Raw genomic sequence first — 19270 nt, 5'->3', positions numbered from 1 at the left:
ATTTATTGTAGAGATGAGGTCTCGCTGCCCAGGCGGGTCTCGAACCTGCGGGCTCAGGCAATCCACTCACCTCAGCCTCCCAAAGGCGCGGGATTACAGGCTGAGCCACCGAGCCCGGCTTTATTTTTTTATTTTTTTGAGTTGGAGTCTCACTCTGTCGCCCAGACTGGAGTGCAGTGGCTGCTCCCGGCCACCGCAGCCTCGACCTGCTGGGATCCGGCGATCCTTCCACCTCAGCCTTCCAAGTAGCCGGAATTACAGGCGCGCACTACCACGCCCGGCTGATTTTTTGTTTTATTGTAGAGATGAGGTCTCGCTGCCCAGGTGGGTCTCGAACCCGCGGGCTCAGGCAATCCACTCACCTCAGCCTCCCAAAAGCGCTGGATTACAGGCTGAGCCCCCGAGCCCGGCTCGAGTTTTTATATTTTATTCCCCTTTATAACTAGACTACACATATTTTTTCCTTTCCTCACATTCCATTTATTTTCGACTCCAGTAAGCCCTCTATTGATATCTCTCTTTTTTTTGAGTTGCGGTCTATCCTGTTGCCCAGGTATGGGGTATTTGGAGTCCCCACTCCCTTCTTCCTTGGTGTTGTTTTGTAAAAGTACTGAGTGGAGAGAGCCGTAGATTTATAACTTGCATGATGGGCTTCCATTAGTTTTGTAGCAGTGTTTTACTTCTGAGTATCAGCAAGAGGCATATGCTTAGTGTTTATGTGGGGCTTATATCTGATCTCAGGTTGAAGAATTTGCATTTGTATTTTAAGTGCGTCCTTGGTATTATAGATACATTAGTTTGTAAGAATCCGTTAGTCTGTGTCTTCTTTGAGGCAAGGATAGTGCCTGCTACTGGATGTGTAGTAATTAACTGAACGGTTGAAGGAAGAAAGTCAATCTCTCTTTCCTTCTACCTGGTAAAAATGCTAACTCTTGGTGTCTAATCTCCACAGGGCTTAGGGGCTCAGGAACAAGGAGCCACGGATCATATTAAAGTTCAAGTTAAAAACGACCACCTGGGACTTGGAGCTGCAATCAGTAATGAAGTGAGCAGTAGTGTGCCTGCTGGACATTTTCCTTGCATAATTGACTTCAGTTTGTAAATTGAAGCACTTTAATCTGGCCAAGTTGGTTGATCAGTTTTTATCTGTTCATGTGTGTTTCGTGCATGTTGTAGATCAATAAAGAGCCCCTAGCTAAGCTGGGTTTCAGTGGGAACGTGCCCTCACCTTGCCTGTTGTCCTCATGGGATCCTTTACTTGGGTCCGCCTAAGAGAGCCAAACTAGTTTTATAGCTAAACTTTGCAAACAACTTTTTTATGTGGAGAGATACTCATTTCAGGGCAGAAAGGAATTTTTATCTTTACTTGTGTTCTAATAGTAGTTTATATGATGAGCAGTTGGTGGCATTTAACTTTGGAAATGCTTACAGCAGGTGGGTTTACTCACACTTTCTCTTGAACACTGGCTCTTGGGAAATGTGACAATGTAATTAAAATTAGTGACCTGCCTTGCTTTTCATTTTCAGTATCATTGTTTCCTTTAGAAAGTGTCTAAGCTGAAAGTTGTGTTCCTAAACTTTTACAACCAACAGAATCTGGTAGAAAATCTGGAGAATTACTTCAGGTAAACTGAATTACTTTGATTAGTCCAGTATCTCTGAGTAATGAATTGGAGCAGTTAAAATTTTCAGCCTCTAAGGAAAGAGCTTATGTGAGGTTGAATTCAAATGCAGTTGAGGGATAGATAATACAGATATACTTGTTTTCTTAGGAGAAGCATTGCCCAGTAAACCTATTCAATATGTCTTTACTGTAATAAGTCTTCTTTAAAAGAGTAGGCTAAGAATGTGAGGCTAATTCCTACATTGAAACCCTGCTTTCCACTGGTTTATATTGTTTTGGAGATCTTTATTTTCTTATAAAGCCAGATTCTTTTTGCTATAGTGCATTTATTAGTTAATCACCTTACAAGTGGAGTCTCGGTGATTCAGAGGACTTGAGGGCTTTCCTTTGCCCCTCCTCCAAAGTAATTAGAATTGGGCAAAATAGCGTAAGCTCTACTGAGCAAAGAAAAGAACTTCTAGTTTCCTCAGTGCTCCTGTCCTTTTAACTACGTGATACCCTTAGTGAGAAAAAAATAGTAATTTTATTTTGCTTCATTTAAATATTTGGCTTACAGTTTGCCTGTTGATCGTTCGACTGGTAGGTTGACTGTTGAGAAGTCATCCACGGCTGAAATCAGGGATTAAGCTTTCAAGAAGTCCCTTTTTAATGCCGATCTGATACTGATTAGAGCATGTTAAGTTTATATTATTTTTAGAATCCATTTAAATTGTTTAAATAGTATTTTGATGAAACACTTAAAATTTAGTATTAACTACCATATTTTCTTGATTCTGAAGTATATCTTATCTCAATCAGTGTAGGTAAACTACAGGTTTGCTTTTATTTATTTTTTTCCTATTTGCAGGACAACTGGATTGCTCATCAGGATGGTTTTAACCAGCTTCTGGCTGAACTGAACAATTGCCACGGGCAGGAAACAGCAGGTAGGGACATGTTAGAGCTGTTACCCTCAGAGTCATAGATGACAGAATCTCTCAGTGCAGATATATTATCAACTCTTTTCTTGCTTTTATTATTATTTTTAATTGATACATAATCACTGTAATTTATGGAATACAGTGTGATACTTTGACCCATGTATACAGTTTGTAGTGATCACATCAGAGTAATTAGCATATTTATCACTTCAGATGTTTATCATTCTTTTTGTTGGGAATATTTGGTATCTGCTCTTCTAGCTATTTGAAAGTACACAATAAGTTGTTGTTAATTATAATTGTGCTACTAGAACTGATTCCTCCTATCTAGGTGCACTTTTGTATCTGTTAACCAACCTTTGGTTATGCCCCTCTTGACTACCCTTCCCTGCCTCTAATAACTGTTATCCTACTCTGTACTTCGGTGGGCTCAACTTTTTTGGCTCCCACATGGGTGAGAACATGGGGCGTTTTCTTTCTGGCCTTGCTTATTTCACTCAACGTAATGTGCTCCAAGGTCATCCATGTTGTTGAAATGACAGAGTTTCCTGCCTTTTTAAGGCTAAATATTATTCCATTGTATCCGCGATGTGACACACTTGGCTTATCCATTCATCTGTTGATGGACACCTAGGTTGACGCCATGCCTTGGCTGTTGCGCGTGGTGCTGCACAAGCACGGGAGAACAGATATCTCTGCAGCATGCTGATTTCTTCCTCTTTGGGCACATACTCGGTAGCGGGGTTGCTGGGTCACCTGGCAGTTCTGCCTTTAGTTTTTCGAGGAATCTCTGCACTGTACATAGTGGTTGTACTAACTTACATTCCCAGCCGCAGTCTCTAAGAGTTCCTCTTGCTCTGCGTCCTTACCGACGTCTGTTGCTTTTTATCTTTAAATATTTTTGTGAACTCCTTATCTAAAGCAATGCATTTTTGAAAGTCAGGTGACTGAAGCTATTTGAGATATTCACTTGTTGACATTTTAATGATACTTTTATTGAATGATCCTTTTGCCATAAACAATCGCTTTTTTCTCCATTAAGAGTTTGAGTGGACATATACATTCATTCAGTTTCCACCTTGAGTAGGAAAGTGATCTCCCATGCTTGAGTACGGTTGAAATGACGTACAAACAAGAATTAACAAGTGGGACCCTAAACAGAAGCCAGTAAAGGCTTAATGGAAAAGCCTTTTTCCGTGTGGATCCTGCCTTTGTCTCACCTTTTTTGTTTTGAGTTGGAGTCTCCCTCTGTCGCCCAGACTGGAGTGCAGTGGCTGCTCCCGGCCATCGCAGCCTCGACTTGCTGGGCTCCGGCGATCCTTCTGCCTCAGCCTTCCGAGTAGCCGGCACGACAGGCGCGCGCTACCATGCCCGGCTGATTTTTTGATTTATTGTGGAGATGAGGTCTCGCCAAGTTGCCCAGGTGGGTCTCGAACCCGCGGGCACAGGCAATCCACTCACCTCAGCCTGTTTCACCTTTTAATGGGCATAAAAGATTCAGATTGCTTAGGTGTGGTAAGATTTGTTGCAAGGGGCTCGGTGCTAGAAATTGAAATTGTATTCCCAAGCTGTAGGCACTAGAAAAACAATTGAACCCTGGACTTCCTGTATTAGCAGAAAGACAGTGCTTGTTAGAAGAGGGAAAGGGATGGATGGTGCAACCTCTCCTCCTGCACTTGGGGCCTTTAGTAGGATTCTCACATTTTAGAAAAGTTTGTTCTCACATAGCTATTTGGAAGGCAAGTTACTTTTGTTGGATATTCATGGAGAAGTCCAGACTATTATCCAGACATTTTTTTTTACAATTGTGGTAAGGCACACGTAGCGTAGAATTTGCCATCTTCGCCGTTTTTGGCATGTGAACGGACTTGAAGCTCGTTCAGTAGCCTTAAGCACATTCATGTGGTGGTGCTGCCATCATCACCGCCCCTCCACAGAACTCTCCTCATCTTGTAAAACGCAGTCTTTAGGATATCATTAAACAGTCACCCTCCATCTGGCCCCCAGATCCCACCAGCTGCCACCCTACTTTCTGTTTCTGCTAATTTGACTACTCTAGGTACCTCATATCAGTGGAATCATACAGTGTTTGTCCTCTTGAGACTGTGTCCTGAGTGACTTATGCTCATAGCATAATGTCCTCCGGGTTCCTCTATATTGTTGCATGTGCAGAATTTGCTTTCTTTTTAGGGCTGAATGCTATTCCACTGTAGGTATAAACCACATTTGCTTATCCATTCATTTGTAGAAGGACACTTGGGCTGTTTCTGCCTTTCTGCTGTTTGAATAATGCTGCTGTGATCTTGGGTGTAAGAGAATCTCTGACCTGCTTTTAGTTCTTTTTAGTTTATGCCCCAAAGTGGAATTGCTGGGTCACATGGTGCTTCCATTTTTAGCCTTTTGAGGAACTGCCGTGCTGTTTTCCATAGTGGCTGCACCAAGAGTATGCAGATTCCCGTTTCTCTACATCCTTTCCAGCACTTCTTTCTTTCTTTTTTGGGTGTGAGATGATGGCTCGTTGTGGTTTCAATTTGCATTTTCCTAACGATTAGTGATGTTAAGTGGCTTTTCATGTGCTTATTGACCATTTATGTATCTTTGGAAAAATGTCTACTTAAGTCCTTTGGCCATTTTATAATGGGGCTTTTTTGTTGTTAGATTGTATTCTGCAGACATTTTTGTGAGAAGTTTATTTCTCTTCCCTGTGTACAATGTTTGGCATGTGATGAATAGTCAAAAGATACTTGTTAAATTGGATGAAAAAGAACTTTGCGGCATGACGTGAGGAAATATACTTGAGTTCAGCAAATATTTATTGAACTGTGTGCTAGATACCAATTAGACTTGGTGTTCTGCAGATGTTCTCATCAGACTTGACTTACATAAACAGATGGTGGACTGGATTGGACCCACCGGAATCATTTGTCCCTGGGTGCAGAAGATTCATTAACTTAATGTTGTCCGAAAGAAGTCTGACAGGAAGATATATCCAGGATGTTCCACTTACATAAGCTCCAGATGGAGGCAAAAAACCCTGTACAGCTATTTCAGATATTCATTTGCTGACATTTTAGGTGCAACACTTAGGTGGTGAAATTATTTTACAAAAGAAGGCCATGAGTTCTCTACTGTGAAAGTGGTGGTAGTGATTACCTTGGGAGAGGGGAAGGGGCTGGAGTTGAAGGGCGCTCATGAGGAGCTTCTGGGGCGGTTTTAGGGTTCTGTTTGTTGACCTGGCTGGCAGTGACACAGGTTATGTCTGTGCAGTTTTGCTGTATGCACTTCCCACGGCTGTTATTCCTCCTCCCTAAGAGACAGAAACATGAAAAGCGAGGGGGTGTGGTGACTTTTTTCCTAGTCCGACGGTGTCATTATTACCGTTTTCCAAGTGAAAAATGCCACTGTGGTAGTTATGGAAACGCTGAGTCAGGACAGAACCACCTAGTTCTGTGCTGGTGGTTGAGGCCATGCTCCGTCCTGCAGCTCAGTCCTGGCAGGTCTCAAGGAGTGTGGGCAGTGGACTGCCTGACCCTGTGGAGCCCTTCTTTGTCAGGAAGCCCGCGAGGGACGCCCAGCTTTCTTGAAGCGGTACCTTGTCCTCACTCACTCTCATCAAATGCAAATTTCCTCATCTGTGCAGATTTTGTCTTCTTTTTCTGTGGAAGACCTTAGAAGTACCTTGAATAATCTGAAAACAGCGGAGGTACCGATCTATCGACTGTTCCACCTCAAGACCACTAGAGGGGGCCAGCAGTCCAGAGACAGTGGCTGTTAGCAGACATGCTTCCATCTCAGTGTGGTCCAAAGTGGGCCTTTTTAGCTGCCCAGCCCCGTACTGAAAAAAAGCCTTTAGAATGTTCCTTTAGAGGAAAGTCACCCAAGCAATGGACCTGGAGACCTAATAGATTGTTTTTCTGCCTTGCCGTCTTTGGTAAGTGCAGTCTCTTAAATGAGTTTGGTCACGGTCACCCATCACTTGTGTCAAAGTGGAAAAGTAGATGATGACACAGCAGCCTAGTAACATGTTTTGCTGCCATAATAATATTTTTAGCTCCTTACGATTGCTTACCAAATTTCTACTATTTGCCTTTGAATAACCAGAGGTTCCATTCTGTGTCCTCTTTGTAGCAACTTTCAGAAATTCTAGAAATAACCCTTATTCCTTCATGGGACACAAAAATCAGTATATTCTTTAAAATTTTGTTTTAAAGTTTCAACTTAATGTTCTGGCAGACTTGTCTCAGAGTTTTAAGAAATGGTTGTTAACTTCTATCAGCTTTTTAGTCACTTGTGATTTTATGTATTTTTGGAGGTCAAGTGGGATGCTGATAATCTGTTTTCACAAAAATGTGATTAAGGGCAGGCATCTTTACATTTTTTTTGCTCACATATCTCTTAAGAACATTTTGAAAAATAGTGTGCTCTGTTTCACGTTTTTGGATTATCTATGTTTTTTTTTAAATGACATTAAAAAATAAAGCTGTTGTATTACTCTTAAATGTATCCAATGAAGTGTAAATGACTTTTATTTTATTTATTTATTTTAAGAAGGAAAAGTTTATTTAAAAGTAAATTAGTGAAAGAAAGAGAAAGAAAAGAGAAGACTCGCCTCCTCAAGGTGGGGGAGGGGACCAAAGCCAGGAAGCATGGTGACAGCCATGGCTCAAAGAGCACATGGCCACCCCAGAGCCTAGCAAGGCAGTGGTCCGTAAATGAAATTTAAAGGTAAAACTGCTACATCGATCCTAAATGTCTGCAGTGTACGATAAATACAATAGCAATTTGGTATCCAGTGGGATCTGTTTGAAAATATACAAACAAGTGCTTCTTTAATAGTCAGAAATGTTATATTTTATAGTTTTTTCCACTTTGAAATAGTGTTTCCATTTTATGTACATCATAGTATTTTATGTTAACATTTTTATACTTAAACTTTTTTAAAGCATTGTTGACCCGGTTATATTACCTATCCTGTTTCTCTGCTATAAAACAAATCCATATACATTTTTGCCTTATTGCTAGTAACCCCAACACTTTTGTGAAAAAGTGTACAAAATTTGGATTAAGTTGTCATTATAATTAGTACATTGCTATTGGTAAAACCAACAGATATAAATGTTGATAAGTGCTTACTCAATGAAATCCCTCTCTCTTTGGCAGTGCATCTCTTGCGAGGTAGGTTGGTGGTGGAGGCGGGGGCTGGTTTAGCTGCTTTGATGAAAGGACGCATCCCGGACACCAGAATTGTGACTTGTTCCTGACTGATCCCCAGTAAGAAGAGAGTTGTGCCTTCCTTTTGTAAAGTGGGAAGAGGACATGGGGGAAAGGAAAAACAGACTGGTGCATCTCCTCAGATCTAGCCGTTTTGGGAAACTGTTCATGTGGACAGGCAGACGGAAATGGAGTCCCCTCAGGCCTGCCCGTGCTCGGCATCCTTGGGAAGTTTGCATCCTCCGAAGGTAGAGAAGCTTTCCAGGAGAGTCTTCGTCCTCTCAAGCGTGAGGGACGCAGTGCGATGGTTCGAGGTCACGTCTTCCTGGGCTCCAGTCCCATCGTAGCTGCCCCGGATGAGCCTTGTTCCACATCCTCCTCTGTAATAAGATCCGTAGTTGCAGCCGCTGCCTCACAGAGTGGCTGCAGAAAGGAAATACGGGCATGCACGAAGGTGCCTGCTCAGCACCTGGCTCTTCGTCTGCCTTTGGCTCACAGGTGGCTGGAGCTGCTTCGTGCTGAGGGCTCTCTGGGTGACTTGTGCTTGGAGCACCGGCGTTGAAAATGTTGTGTGCCGTTTGCCGTGCCTGACCCAAAAAGTGGAGAGAGCTTTGCTAGTGCCATAGCTTGGAAAACACTCCCCGGGTGTTCCGGTGGGTGGCTGGGAAGAGAGTGTCAGCTCGTCAGGTCGCTCACCCCACACCCCGCTGGGTGCCACCTGCAGGTTTAAAACACCTGTGTTATGTCATTCCAAGCCTACTATAGCCATCGCACTTGGCCTTTGACGTTAGTAACTAACTCCTGGAAGGGATTATAGCAGCTGGCAGGGTGCTCAGTGGACATGTGCTTGTTTTGCTCCAGTATTAAAGCAAAAGTTTCCTTTTTCTCCTTTCTCTAACCTCGTATCTAAATTTTCTTAAAACTACAGGAAAATTCACTCTTTTCTTCCTGTGATGTTCTGTTTCTGTGGCACTCTTCTGTCTGAACTCGACGAATAGATACACAGATGAAAATGAAAGAACAAAGCAGCTAGTTAATACCCCGTAACTGACTCTAACCCTAGGTTGAATTGCTCTTTTATTTAAGGCCAGAGACTACTTTCGGGCTGAGGCTTTTCTGTTGTCAAAGAATGAATCATACGAATGTCCTCCTCAGTGGTGTGTTCTTGTGCTTTTGCCTGGCAGGTGGTGCTCTAGGGAGCATAGCATGTGAGGTGGTGGCTCAGAGCCAATGCTGCTCCTTCGCGCATCACCCAGTCATCAGCCCTGATCTGTTTTTGGGTGGTCATTTCACCAGCCTTACTGCTATTTGCTTTTTAACAGAACTTTTCATCTGGAAATAATTATAGATTTATAGGAAGTTGCAGAAATACTACCGGGGTCCTGAATGCCCCTTTCCTGGCTCCCCCAGGGGCAGCATCTTATAGTGCTATTGCATATCAAAGCCAGGAAACTGACCTTTGGCATTTCTACAAACTGGATCACAGACCTCTTAATCCGTTGTCACCATTTGTAGCCTTCATTTGTTCGTGCTTGTGCATGGTTCTGTGCAGTACTGTCACAAGTATCAGTTCATGAAGCCACCGCCAGAATCAAGACACAGAACTGCTCCATCAGCACCACAGAGCTGCCTCATGCTGCATCTTGGGATCTCAACCTGCCCTCCCCCGCCAGCCCTTGACACGCCACCTTCATCCCCGGCCCCTGGAAGCCATCCCCTGTTCTCCATCTCTGTAGTTGTCATTTTGAGACTGGTATCAGTGGAGCCACGTAGTGTGTAGCCTGAGGTCGACGCTTTTCACTAAGCAGGGTTCCACACTGGTTGTGCGTGTGTCTTTCAAGTATGAGGATTACTGTGTAAGGATGTCCATCCAGAGTGTGCTCAGCCATTCTTTCACACATTGAAGGACTTGGGAGTTACATTCAGTATTTTACTGTTGTGAATTAGGCTAATGTGAACATTTGTGTGTAGGTTTTTATGTGGAAACAAGTTTTTATTTCTCTTCAAGGGTTTTCGTAAATTTCTGGAGGATAACCTGGCTGATCCATAGTACTACAGTTTAAGAAAAATATTTCTAATCACTTGATTAGAGTTTAATCATAAATTGTGGTGCTCCTAGACATTGTATTTACATAAGACCATATGCTGTGGAAGAATAAATAAGAATGGATTATTTAGAGTTTAATGTAGTGGTTTTCATCTTTTTTTAAAGACTTCTCAGATGACAAGAAAAAGAAATCTTTTAGCCTTGAGGAAAAATCCAAAGTCTCCAAAAATCGTGTTCATTATATGAAATTCACAAAAGGTAAGATTAAGCATTTATTTGTTATTACAGTCTGTGTGTTCATGCTGAATTTCTTGAGAAATGTTTAGTCTCAGTCATCAGTGACTTCTGGTTTCAGAAACAGCCTGACTGGGTTGATCTGAAGTCTCTACATTTCATTGCAGATCACCTGACCCTGTTAAAATGCAGATTCAGATTCAGTAGTTTTGAGGTGGGGCCCAGGTCAGGCTTCAGATTATCCCGTGACAGAGCTGAAAATGGATGTCAGATCACAATTGAGGGGGGGAAAGGGGTTTATGTGACTAGGTCAGAAAATATTTTCAATTTATTACTCAACATTTTTAGCTACATTTTCCATTTTTTCTGAGCTGAATGTTGATGTCGAATACAGCTTCTAGTGTGCCAGCTTCGAGGATTATGGGCTAAATTGAGATCACCAGTATGAAAAGCCCCACTCCAAATTGACCCCGCGTTATTCCACACAGCTTCTCCGTTTCGTGGGGCATTAACAGGAGCTTCCCACGGTCACTGCTAAGACAGGGTTGGAAGAGACCGAGTGGTCAAGCTCGTCTTCCTCCGTCACCGCCTCCCGAGGCCTCCCGGGTGCCTGGTCATCTGAGGGTGCAGCTGTGTTCTCGAACCACCAGGTGGTGGTCTGGTGCTGGCAAGAAGCGATTTAACGTGGGCCGGTAGCTCCCCAGATGTTTTCCTGTGGAACGGCTTCATGAATGAAGCGTGCTTCCCAGCCACAAACGCGTAACTACTACATACGACACTTACAGCATCATGCGGATGATGGTGATGCGATGCTGGTCACCATTTGATGGTTCTCTGGGAGTTTGGACGTGCGTTTTTGCCTCCACACGCCAGGAAAAGCATATCTCTTAGCTGTGTCGGCATGACTGGGGAGTTTTTTTAACTCCTAGAAGCTTCTGCATTGCAGCGAGAGTTGGAATTCCTACTACTCTAAACAACTGATAGTGTTTCTCATCTGGGGCCAGGACCCCAAAAGGTAGGGCCAGGCTTGGCTTGAGAGGCCGTAGCAGAGCTAAGAAACTTTGGGATTGTGTGCAGGGAGGGACGGACCCTTCCCTTCCTTCTGCAGCAGCTGTGTTTTGTGTGGCTCTTCCATGGCATCCCCTTCTTTCTCACAGGCAGGAGCCTTCTTGGTTGTTCGTCTCTAAGGTCTCTGACTAGGGTTCCTCTCCACTCCAACGTGCTGCAGAGCAGACAACAGGCTCTGTTGGCCCCTCAGTCCATCTGAGGAGCGGTCAGAATGCTTGCTCCTTACCTAGTTCCTTAAATATCCCTTCTTTATTCATTAGACCCTGCAGGGAAAAAAAAGATATCCCCCAGAAGGGAGCTGTTGCAGAGCAAATTAATGAGACTGAAAGTGGCCAGGAACTTTGGGATGGGCTGGCAGCCTTGTGAGCTTTTGCTTTTGCAAGTAGAGGCTTCTGATTGTCCGCTAGGACCTGCTTGCATGCATGATTTCATCCGAAGCGTTCGCTGAAGCTGGGATAAACCTCCTTAATCTACTTTAATCTAATGGGTGCCGGGAGTATCTGCTTTCTATTTCTAGTTAAGCCACTCCCCTGCCAGGTGACCCTGCCAGACCGTATGGTGTTCCATTTCCCTCTTAAAGCTTGTCTGGTACTAGCCTTGCCTGGGGAGAAAGGGAGTCAGTATGCAGAGCGGAAAGACTTCGAGATGTGTTGTTAGAAGGGCAGAGCGGCGCCTGAGTGGAGACACGGAGTGCATGCAGTCTGGGCCTAAGTAGACAGAGGAGAGAGGGAAGCAGAAACCCAGCTAGTGGGAAGAATGATACGCCATCCAGCTTCCATCCACAGCTCAAGCTTCTTTTCAAGTTCCCTCTTTTTTCTTTTTTCAGATTCCATCTTCTCCTTTGTAAAATGAGGAAACATTTGGAGGTCACTATTAAGTGCTTAAACAGGTTTTATTTCATGATTTATCAGAAGTGACCCATTTCATGAACTTTTGTTTTTTCAGCATAATAGACTTCAGCCAGTGAGCACACTCATAATGACAGTAATGATGCACTTATTGATGAGGATGGTTTTGTAACTCCTCTTTGGCCCAGGAAACCAGAACCTAGAAAGGTGACATTTTACAGAGCTTGGTGAAGAGTGAGGCGAAACATTTTGCTTTAGTAGGATCACAGTGGTAGATAGTGTTGTGAAATCTGCTGCTGCCTAAACATCGGCTGGGTCACTTTAACTCTGATGCATAATTATTCCTTTCTCTAACCCCACATTTATCGTTTTAATTTGAAATAATTTGTCATATAATTTAAACAGTAACTTTTATCCATATATGTTTAGAAGCCTAACTCCCATGTGGTTTCTTTTAACTTGAAAAACATTTGGTGAGGCTCTCTCTACAGAGAGGATATTTCGATTTATACAAAACCATTTCTGAGGTTTTCTGTCTCTACATTGAGTTGTTGTCAAGAGAGCATTGTGTTGTATGACAGGTGGTTGAGAGCTGTATAAACTATGTAGTTGTGTGATTTCATGATGGGGGTTTTGCCAGATGTCTTATTCATGTGAGGGTCTTGGCATTTTGTATGCTTCCTAAACAAGGAAGCTGCGTGCCCAGCACATGTTTGGGGTGAAGGAGGTGGCTTCCTGGTGGCGAAGCGCAGAGGCGGCAAAGCGCAGAGGCGGCGTTCAGGGCCTCGGTGACTCTCCCACAGGTGCGCTGCAGCAGAGAGGATCCTGGAGTGTCTGGTTCTCGTGATGTTTAAATGCTAATTAGTACCAATGCTGGCTTTCAAAAAATTCAGACTGTCCTATTATTGATTATCAGGGTCTCACTTATTTCACCCCACACTGATTCTTTTTGATGTCCTGGTTTGCTGATGTCACTTTTTAGTAGAGCTGCCTTGCCTTCTACCCTAGACTGACTACCGGTCCTCTGTGTTTACATGAAAAAGAAAGTTGAAATATAATATTGTTTTGGTTATCCTCTTGATTAAATAATGCAATTGAATTTTCTAAACGATCAAAGTTACTTACATAAGCCTTAAGTGTTTTTGGTTTTTTTTGATTTTAGCAAACATTTTTCTAAAGCCCACGTTTCCCTATCCCTGGCTCCTTTCCTCTGAGTAAATGCTGCTTTTCATAGATGTTTCTGAGCCCCAGTTATACTAGAGTTCTACAATATAGCTTGCTCTGTCGAGTTTGCTGGGTTATTGCTTTTGGCTTTAAGTTAGATAGTTCCAGATCATAGGGATTCTTCTGTTCTTGTGTCTATTTTTTATAGTTTCAGTTGCTTCCTGTGTGGGCTTCTTGGTGTTGTAAACGTGTCTAATGGTAGCAGTGACATTCTTTCCTTCTGGTTGGCTACTCTGAAAGATGGAAAGCCTGGTGTTCGTGATTGTTAGACAAACAGCTAACATGATCCTAAATACAGTGCTCTTCTGTGTGTGTGCTCACCCTCACATGGGCTCTGTCACATCTGTTTGGCTACTGGAAGCTTTTCTTCCTAGTTCTCGAAATGCTATGACCTGATGAAGACTAACAGATAAGCTGACTCCAGAGAGAGAGCATACGCCTCTTGTTCTACTTATTTTTTATTTTCTTTGAGTTCTAGGTTTATCAACAGTATTTGCTATGATTTGACCGTAATTCAGAACTCAGATTAATAGGCTTTTAAAACTCACTTTTAATACAACAAAAATGAAATCATTTTAAATATTTCATTTAAAAATGGCCATACTTTTCTAATTTCTCAAACTGTCCACTCAGGACCATTAAGTCCTGTCTCGAACCCACTTCATCTTCACATTTTTATCCCCGTTTACGTTCCTTTCTGTTGGCCTCTGACTCTTATTTCTTCTCTGTGTTCTTGTTTTCCAGATCACATCCAGAGCAAGGGCCTGTAACAATCCTGGCTTTTACACTTACTTAAGTGAACTTTGCTAAAGGATACAAATTTCTGATGCAGAACACATCACCAAAACCTTAGAGTCATTTGTGCCTTCTTTGGTATAGCTTGCTGTCTCTGCCTGCCTGGCAGTTTCCCTTTGATTTCTAGATCTGTTTTTAATTTCTGTGTGTTTGTGTTTTGACATCCTATTTTAAACTGTGATCTCACCTGCACCCTCCCTTCCTTAATCCCTCCAGCATTCCTTTTTGTTGAAAGACAGCTTCATTTGCATTTCCTTCCAGGGATCTCTTCCGTTCCAGAGGATAGGTTAGGGGTAGGCGACTGATACACATTTGGAATTTAGTACAGCTCCCTCCTCTGAAATAGGCGCAGGCACCCTGGATGAGCTTTGTGGTGGAAATGGGGTACTCTGATGGCGAAGCTGTGGGTCATCTCCAGGGAGACCTCTTCCCGCTGCCGCCAGTTTGCTTCCCCACTTTTCTGGTTTGTGTTCTGAGCTCCCTTCTGTGATATGCTTCGTTCTTAAGCAGGCTTTCTTTGGGGCCTTTTCATGTAGGTTCTGTTTGATGACCAATTAGAAGCAGGAGGGCTCAGTGTCCAGCCCAGGTCGGAGAGAGCTGCAGACAAGCCACCGAGAGCCCTCCCTGCTGCCATGAACAGCCATACCGACTGCACAACTTCATCTGGTGCTGCTGCCTAGGAAACTGGTTTTGGCACCTGGTTTTGCATTAAATCGAAGGGTGTTTTGTTTTTTAATTACACAGAGTCACTGAGCAATACCATATTTAAATGCCCCAGTGATAGTCAGTGAACTGGAACCTTCTGGGTCAGGACATTACTTTGCCAAGTCAGTTTTGCTACAAGAAGATAGGTGAGTCTGTGAGTGTGCAACTCCGGCTTCTAGCTCGAAACACACATTCCTGGGCCTCACCCAGAACCTCCCTCCCCTAGAGCCTCCAGGTTTTAGATGGAGTAGTAACATTTTAGAATGCACTTGCCATGAGTTGACAAATGGGAATCGATTTAGCTGACTGCTCACGGAGGATTATTGGGTAGAAGCAGAAATTCCAAAGAAGTGAATTTTATTTTAAGTTAAAGAGTTTAGTTTTTTAAAATAAAAACGAGCATTGTCGATCCTTTAGATACTCTTTAGCAGAGCCATTTAATTTCCTGCTTTTGTTATATTATTGTTATATTATCTAAAGATGATATAGCTCTAACAGTAAAGAACGCTTTGAGAACAAAAATCTGAAGCCTTTTCACCTTTATATAGTAATTTTATTTGCATTTTTTCTCTTTTTTTCCTCAATTTTTATTTATTGAATTATTGGGCTCGTATATGTCAATATGGTGTGTTCTCGTTTGTGTGCACATGTGGGGTTTGAAGCCATGTGTCTAGCAGTCTTTTTTATTCTGTGTTTGATAATGTTCTGTGTAACTCGTGTCTCTTTGAAGTGAATGAGATCTGTTTTATGAACTGGGAAGCCAGAGACCCAGAAATTGCACCCTGAAGGCATGCCAGTAGTAGGGTTAGCTTTAGAGTTTAGATTTCCTTGCAGTCTATATCCTCTAGGTTGTTTCTACATTAAGAAGAGAATGTCAAGGGCTCTGGTTTTAAGACTTTACTTGAGGCCTGGGTAGGGTGACTCATGCCTGTAAATCCAGCACTTCAGGAGGCTGAGGTGGGAGGGTCACATGAAGTCAGGAGTTTGAGACCAACCTGGGCAACATAGTGAGACAAAAAACGCAGTCAGGTGTGGTCCCGGGTACTTGGGAGGCTGGGCGAGAGGATCGTCTGAACCCAGGAGTTCAAGGCTGCAGTGAGCTATGATCAAGCCACCTCACTCCAGCCTGGGTGGCAGAGTGAGACTCCATCTCTAAAGCAAAGACATTTCCTTGGTTTTTAAATTTAACTAATTTTATTTATTAATGAAAGAGTTATAATCTGCAAGGGGGGGCAGAAAGTCAGTAGTTATAAAAGTGTTTGTTTTCCAAAAATCATTTTTCTTTCAGGAATTGCATAATTTGTATTTATTTGTACTCTTTATTTTAGAAAGAATAGTCTTACTGAAAAGCATCCTGTTGTTTTTCTAGGAAAGGATCTGTCATGTCGGAGCAAAAAAGATCTTGACTGCATTTTTGGGAAAAGACAGAGCAAGAAGGCTTCTGAGGTATCAAGTTACACAGAGTTGCTATGCTCCATTTTAATAGTGTTTGGTTTTCAAGTGTGTATAGGACTATTTATATCCATGACTAGTACTTTTCAAAGTTACAAAACACACACACACACACACACACACACACACACTCACACACACACTTTTGGAGGCTTCACACAAAGGCTAAGTGTGATTCTTTTAATAGTAATAGTTGGTAGATAATGTTTTGTAAGGAATCTTGAAAAGGATATGTGTTATCTGTTTTTTGTTTTTTTTTTCTTGTGTGAGGACTAGATGAAACTCAGGGAAGACCTATTACTGATGGTCAAAACGGAAAGGACCTCTCCTGTTACCAAGGGAGAGGGCGGTTACAGGCAGAGATTTTGTCCATTTTGCTTTGATTGTGTTACTCTATTTGGAATGTGGATTGGAGACGAAGAATGTCCTCGGCATATGCTAGTTCCAGTCTGTTCCACTTTAAACATTTTGAGACATAGCTAGATCCGCATTGCCTGGAAGGGATTTAGGTGGGGTGTTTTCTCCATTGTATAATATTATTTATTTCAAAGCTAGAAGGTAAGATTGGGATGGCTAAACTGCACTCTCAGTGGGATGAACTCATAATCCATAATCCCAATCCTAATTATTAATAAAGTTGAACTGTATAATATTGCACCAAATTTCAGTGCCATTTTTAAGTGTAAGAGACAGCCCTGGATGCACTTTGGATGTCAAAATATTAGGATTTTAAAATATGAATTTCGGAGATAATGGGATAAAATGTTTAACATTGATATTGTCTAAGAAAATCTAGGATATATGGTTGCTACAACCATTACTCAGCTGATCTAGTATGTTGTACGTACGTTCTTTTATTGGTTCCTAGCCAAGGCCCTTGGCGATGATAGAACAAAAAGACTTGTTTTATGTCTTCCTGGCATTTTTCCAAACTGACAGAGACCTTTTTTCCCAAGATGATAGAGATGTGTTTTCTAATATTCTTTTTAGACTCCAGAGTTGTCGATGATTAGGAGTTTTGTTTGGTGATCCCCTTTGCAGGTTAGGACTAGATTCCTGGGTCTGTTAGCCCTTTTCTGCCCCACACCTTCAGCAGGGCGAGGGTGGCGGAGAGTGGGCAGGGCAGGTCCCGCCCAGAAAGCAGGAAAGCAGGCCTGGCTTTCCTGTGCTGCCAGTGCTGAGTCATGGTTGCTAGGGAGGAGGGGCCCTGACATCAGGCCTGCTGGATGCTCGTTCTCGAGAAGCTGTTGCAGAGTTTTGGTTGCCAGACAGCCAAGCTCTGGTCATCCCTCTGCCCTCAGTTATCTCTGTGGGACCTGGATTAGGCCGCTCCCTTGTTCACAAGGCTCTTGCATCTGGCTGTCTCAGCTGTCTTCCCTAACACCTCTCCCTGACCTCCTTAGTAATTCAGTATCCTCAAGAAGAAGTGGCTTCCCATGCCCTCCCCTTCTCACTCTGTCTCCTCCTCCACTCTGTCCAGCAGTCCCGTCGCGCCCTCTGTATCAGTCTCACATCCCTCTCTGTACTGGGACAAGCCCACCTCTCTGCCCTCCAGGCCTCAGGTGCCACTGCACTGGCTCTTCCACCTCCTGCATGCTCAGGCAGTCTGACTCCCCCCACCCCCCCACCACTCCCGGCCCTTGCCATCCACCCTTGCCTTCCCAGCAGTATCTTTGGGCTTTTACAGTTGAACAGATTGGGGAAGGAAACACTGTTGTGGACTTTCGTAAAACTTTCAGAGAATGTGTGTGGTCAGCACAGGAAGCCTTTAATTGTGGGAGGTGGGAGGCTTCTTGTTTTTTCTGAGTTGGAGTTTCACTCTGTGGCCCAGGCTGAAAAGTAGTGGCATGCTCACAGCCACCGAAGCCTCAACTTGCTGGACTCCGGCAATCCTTCTGCCTCAGCCATCCAAGTAGCTGGAACTACAGGCGCACGCCACCACACCCAGCAAATTTTTTTGATTTATTGGAGAGACGAGGTCTCACCAAGTAGCCCAGGCTGGTCTCAATACCTGGACTCAGGCAGTCCTCTCGCCTGTGCTTCCCAAAGTGCTGGGATGACAGACGTGAGCCACCGTGCCCGGTGAGGTGGGAGTTCTAATCCCCTGGTGGACTTCTGCTGGAGAATGCATTGGTGTCAGGGGCCATGAAGTTTTCGGCACTATTCGGTGTTCCCCTGTTACTTGGCTTTTTGGTGGTGAAGTCATTCATAATCGCGGTAAAGTGAGACACTGCCTTCATCTGAAGAACTTCTCTCATGCTAGTCCAGGGAAATCTGTTGGGTTCAGCCAGGATAGAGGTGCTCAGCTTTGATACAATACTGTGCTTTGTACAAGGTTTCTGTCTAGTCATGTCTTCATCTCTCTTTCTAGTTGAATGTTTTCTTCCAGTGATGAGTTTAAATTGTGACTGGGTGAGGCGGTTTTCTCCCCGGTGCTGCTCTTGGTTCTCAGCCTCAGTTGTCTGGAAGCTCTAAACAAATGCGAGCGCCAGGGTCCTGCCCCAGTCCGATTAAAGTCAAATCTTGGGTTAGGATCAGGTATCGTCACCAAAGGAAGGAGAAAATTTTTAAAAGATGTCTGATCCCTTCCCCGGCTGATCCGGGCGATTGTTCTGGTGTTGGTGAGCCTGGCATGCTGCTGTGCTATGGGGGCTTCTGGTGTCAGTGTCACGAGCATGGCCAGGGACAGGGCTCCTCCGAGCTCAGTGTGTGCACAGGTCTGTGGGGCTTGTTGAACCGCAGCCTCCGGTTCCCGCAGCCTGGGCTGGGGCCTGAGAGTCTGCGTTTCTGAGGTGCTCCCAGGTGCCGCCGCTGCCGCAGGTCCTCGTACCACGCGGAGGTCAGGTCTGTGCAGAGTGTTGCATTCGATGTGTGCCCACATGTGTGGAAAATAGGAGACTCTATTTAAATTTAATCACATTTAAGACAACAAATAAAAAATTTTCTTTTTTTTTTCTTTCCGTGTTTGAATTGATGTCTTACTCTGTCACCCAGGCTGGAATATTGTGGCACAATCATGGCTCACCACAGGCTCTGTCTCCTGGGCTCAGCCTCCCAGGAGGCTGGGACTACAGGTGCCCATCACTATACCTGGCTAATTTATTTGATTTTTTTTTTTTTTTTTTGTAGAAACAAGGTTTCA

General features: G+C 43.6%; 1 protein-coding gene across 1 annotated transcript in view; it reads left to right on the top strand.

Annotated features, from left to right (window-relative positions):
• Positions 1 to 952: 952 nt before the first annotated feature.
• The window catches only part of PINX1 (PIN2/TERF1 interacting telomerase inhibitor 1), a gene marked incomplete at its 5' end in the record, with an annotated part of 68297 nt that continues 49979 nt past the window's right edge, over positions 953 to 19270 (top strand). Inside the window, 4 exons of the mRNA XM_008050972.1 lie at positions 953 to 1045; positions 2472 to 2550; positions 9968 to 10060; positions 16046 to 16122. Of these exons, the coding sequence (XP_008049163.1) occupies positions 953 to 1045; positions 2472 to 2550; positions 9968 to 10060; positions 16046 to 16122 (342 nt within the window). The remainder of the gene's footprint in view (positions 1046 to 2471; positions 2551 to 9967; positions 10061 to 16045; positions 16123 to 19270) is intronic.

This window comes from Carlito syrichta, unplaced genomic scaffold (genome assembly GCF_000164805.1).
Source record: "Carlito syrichta isolate Samal-C Ts95f unplaced genomic scaffold, Tarsius_syrichta-2.0.1 Scaffold154899, whole genome shotgun sequence".
Lineage (NCBI taxonomy): Eukaryota > Metazoa > Chordata > Mammalia > Primates > Tarsiidae > Carlito > Carlito syrichta.
This window is presented reverse-complemented; position numbering and strand designations above follow the sequence as displayed.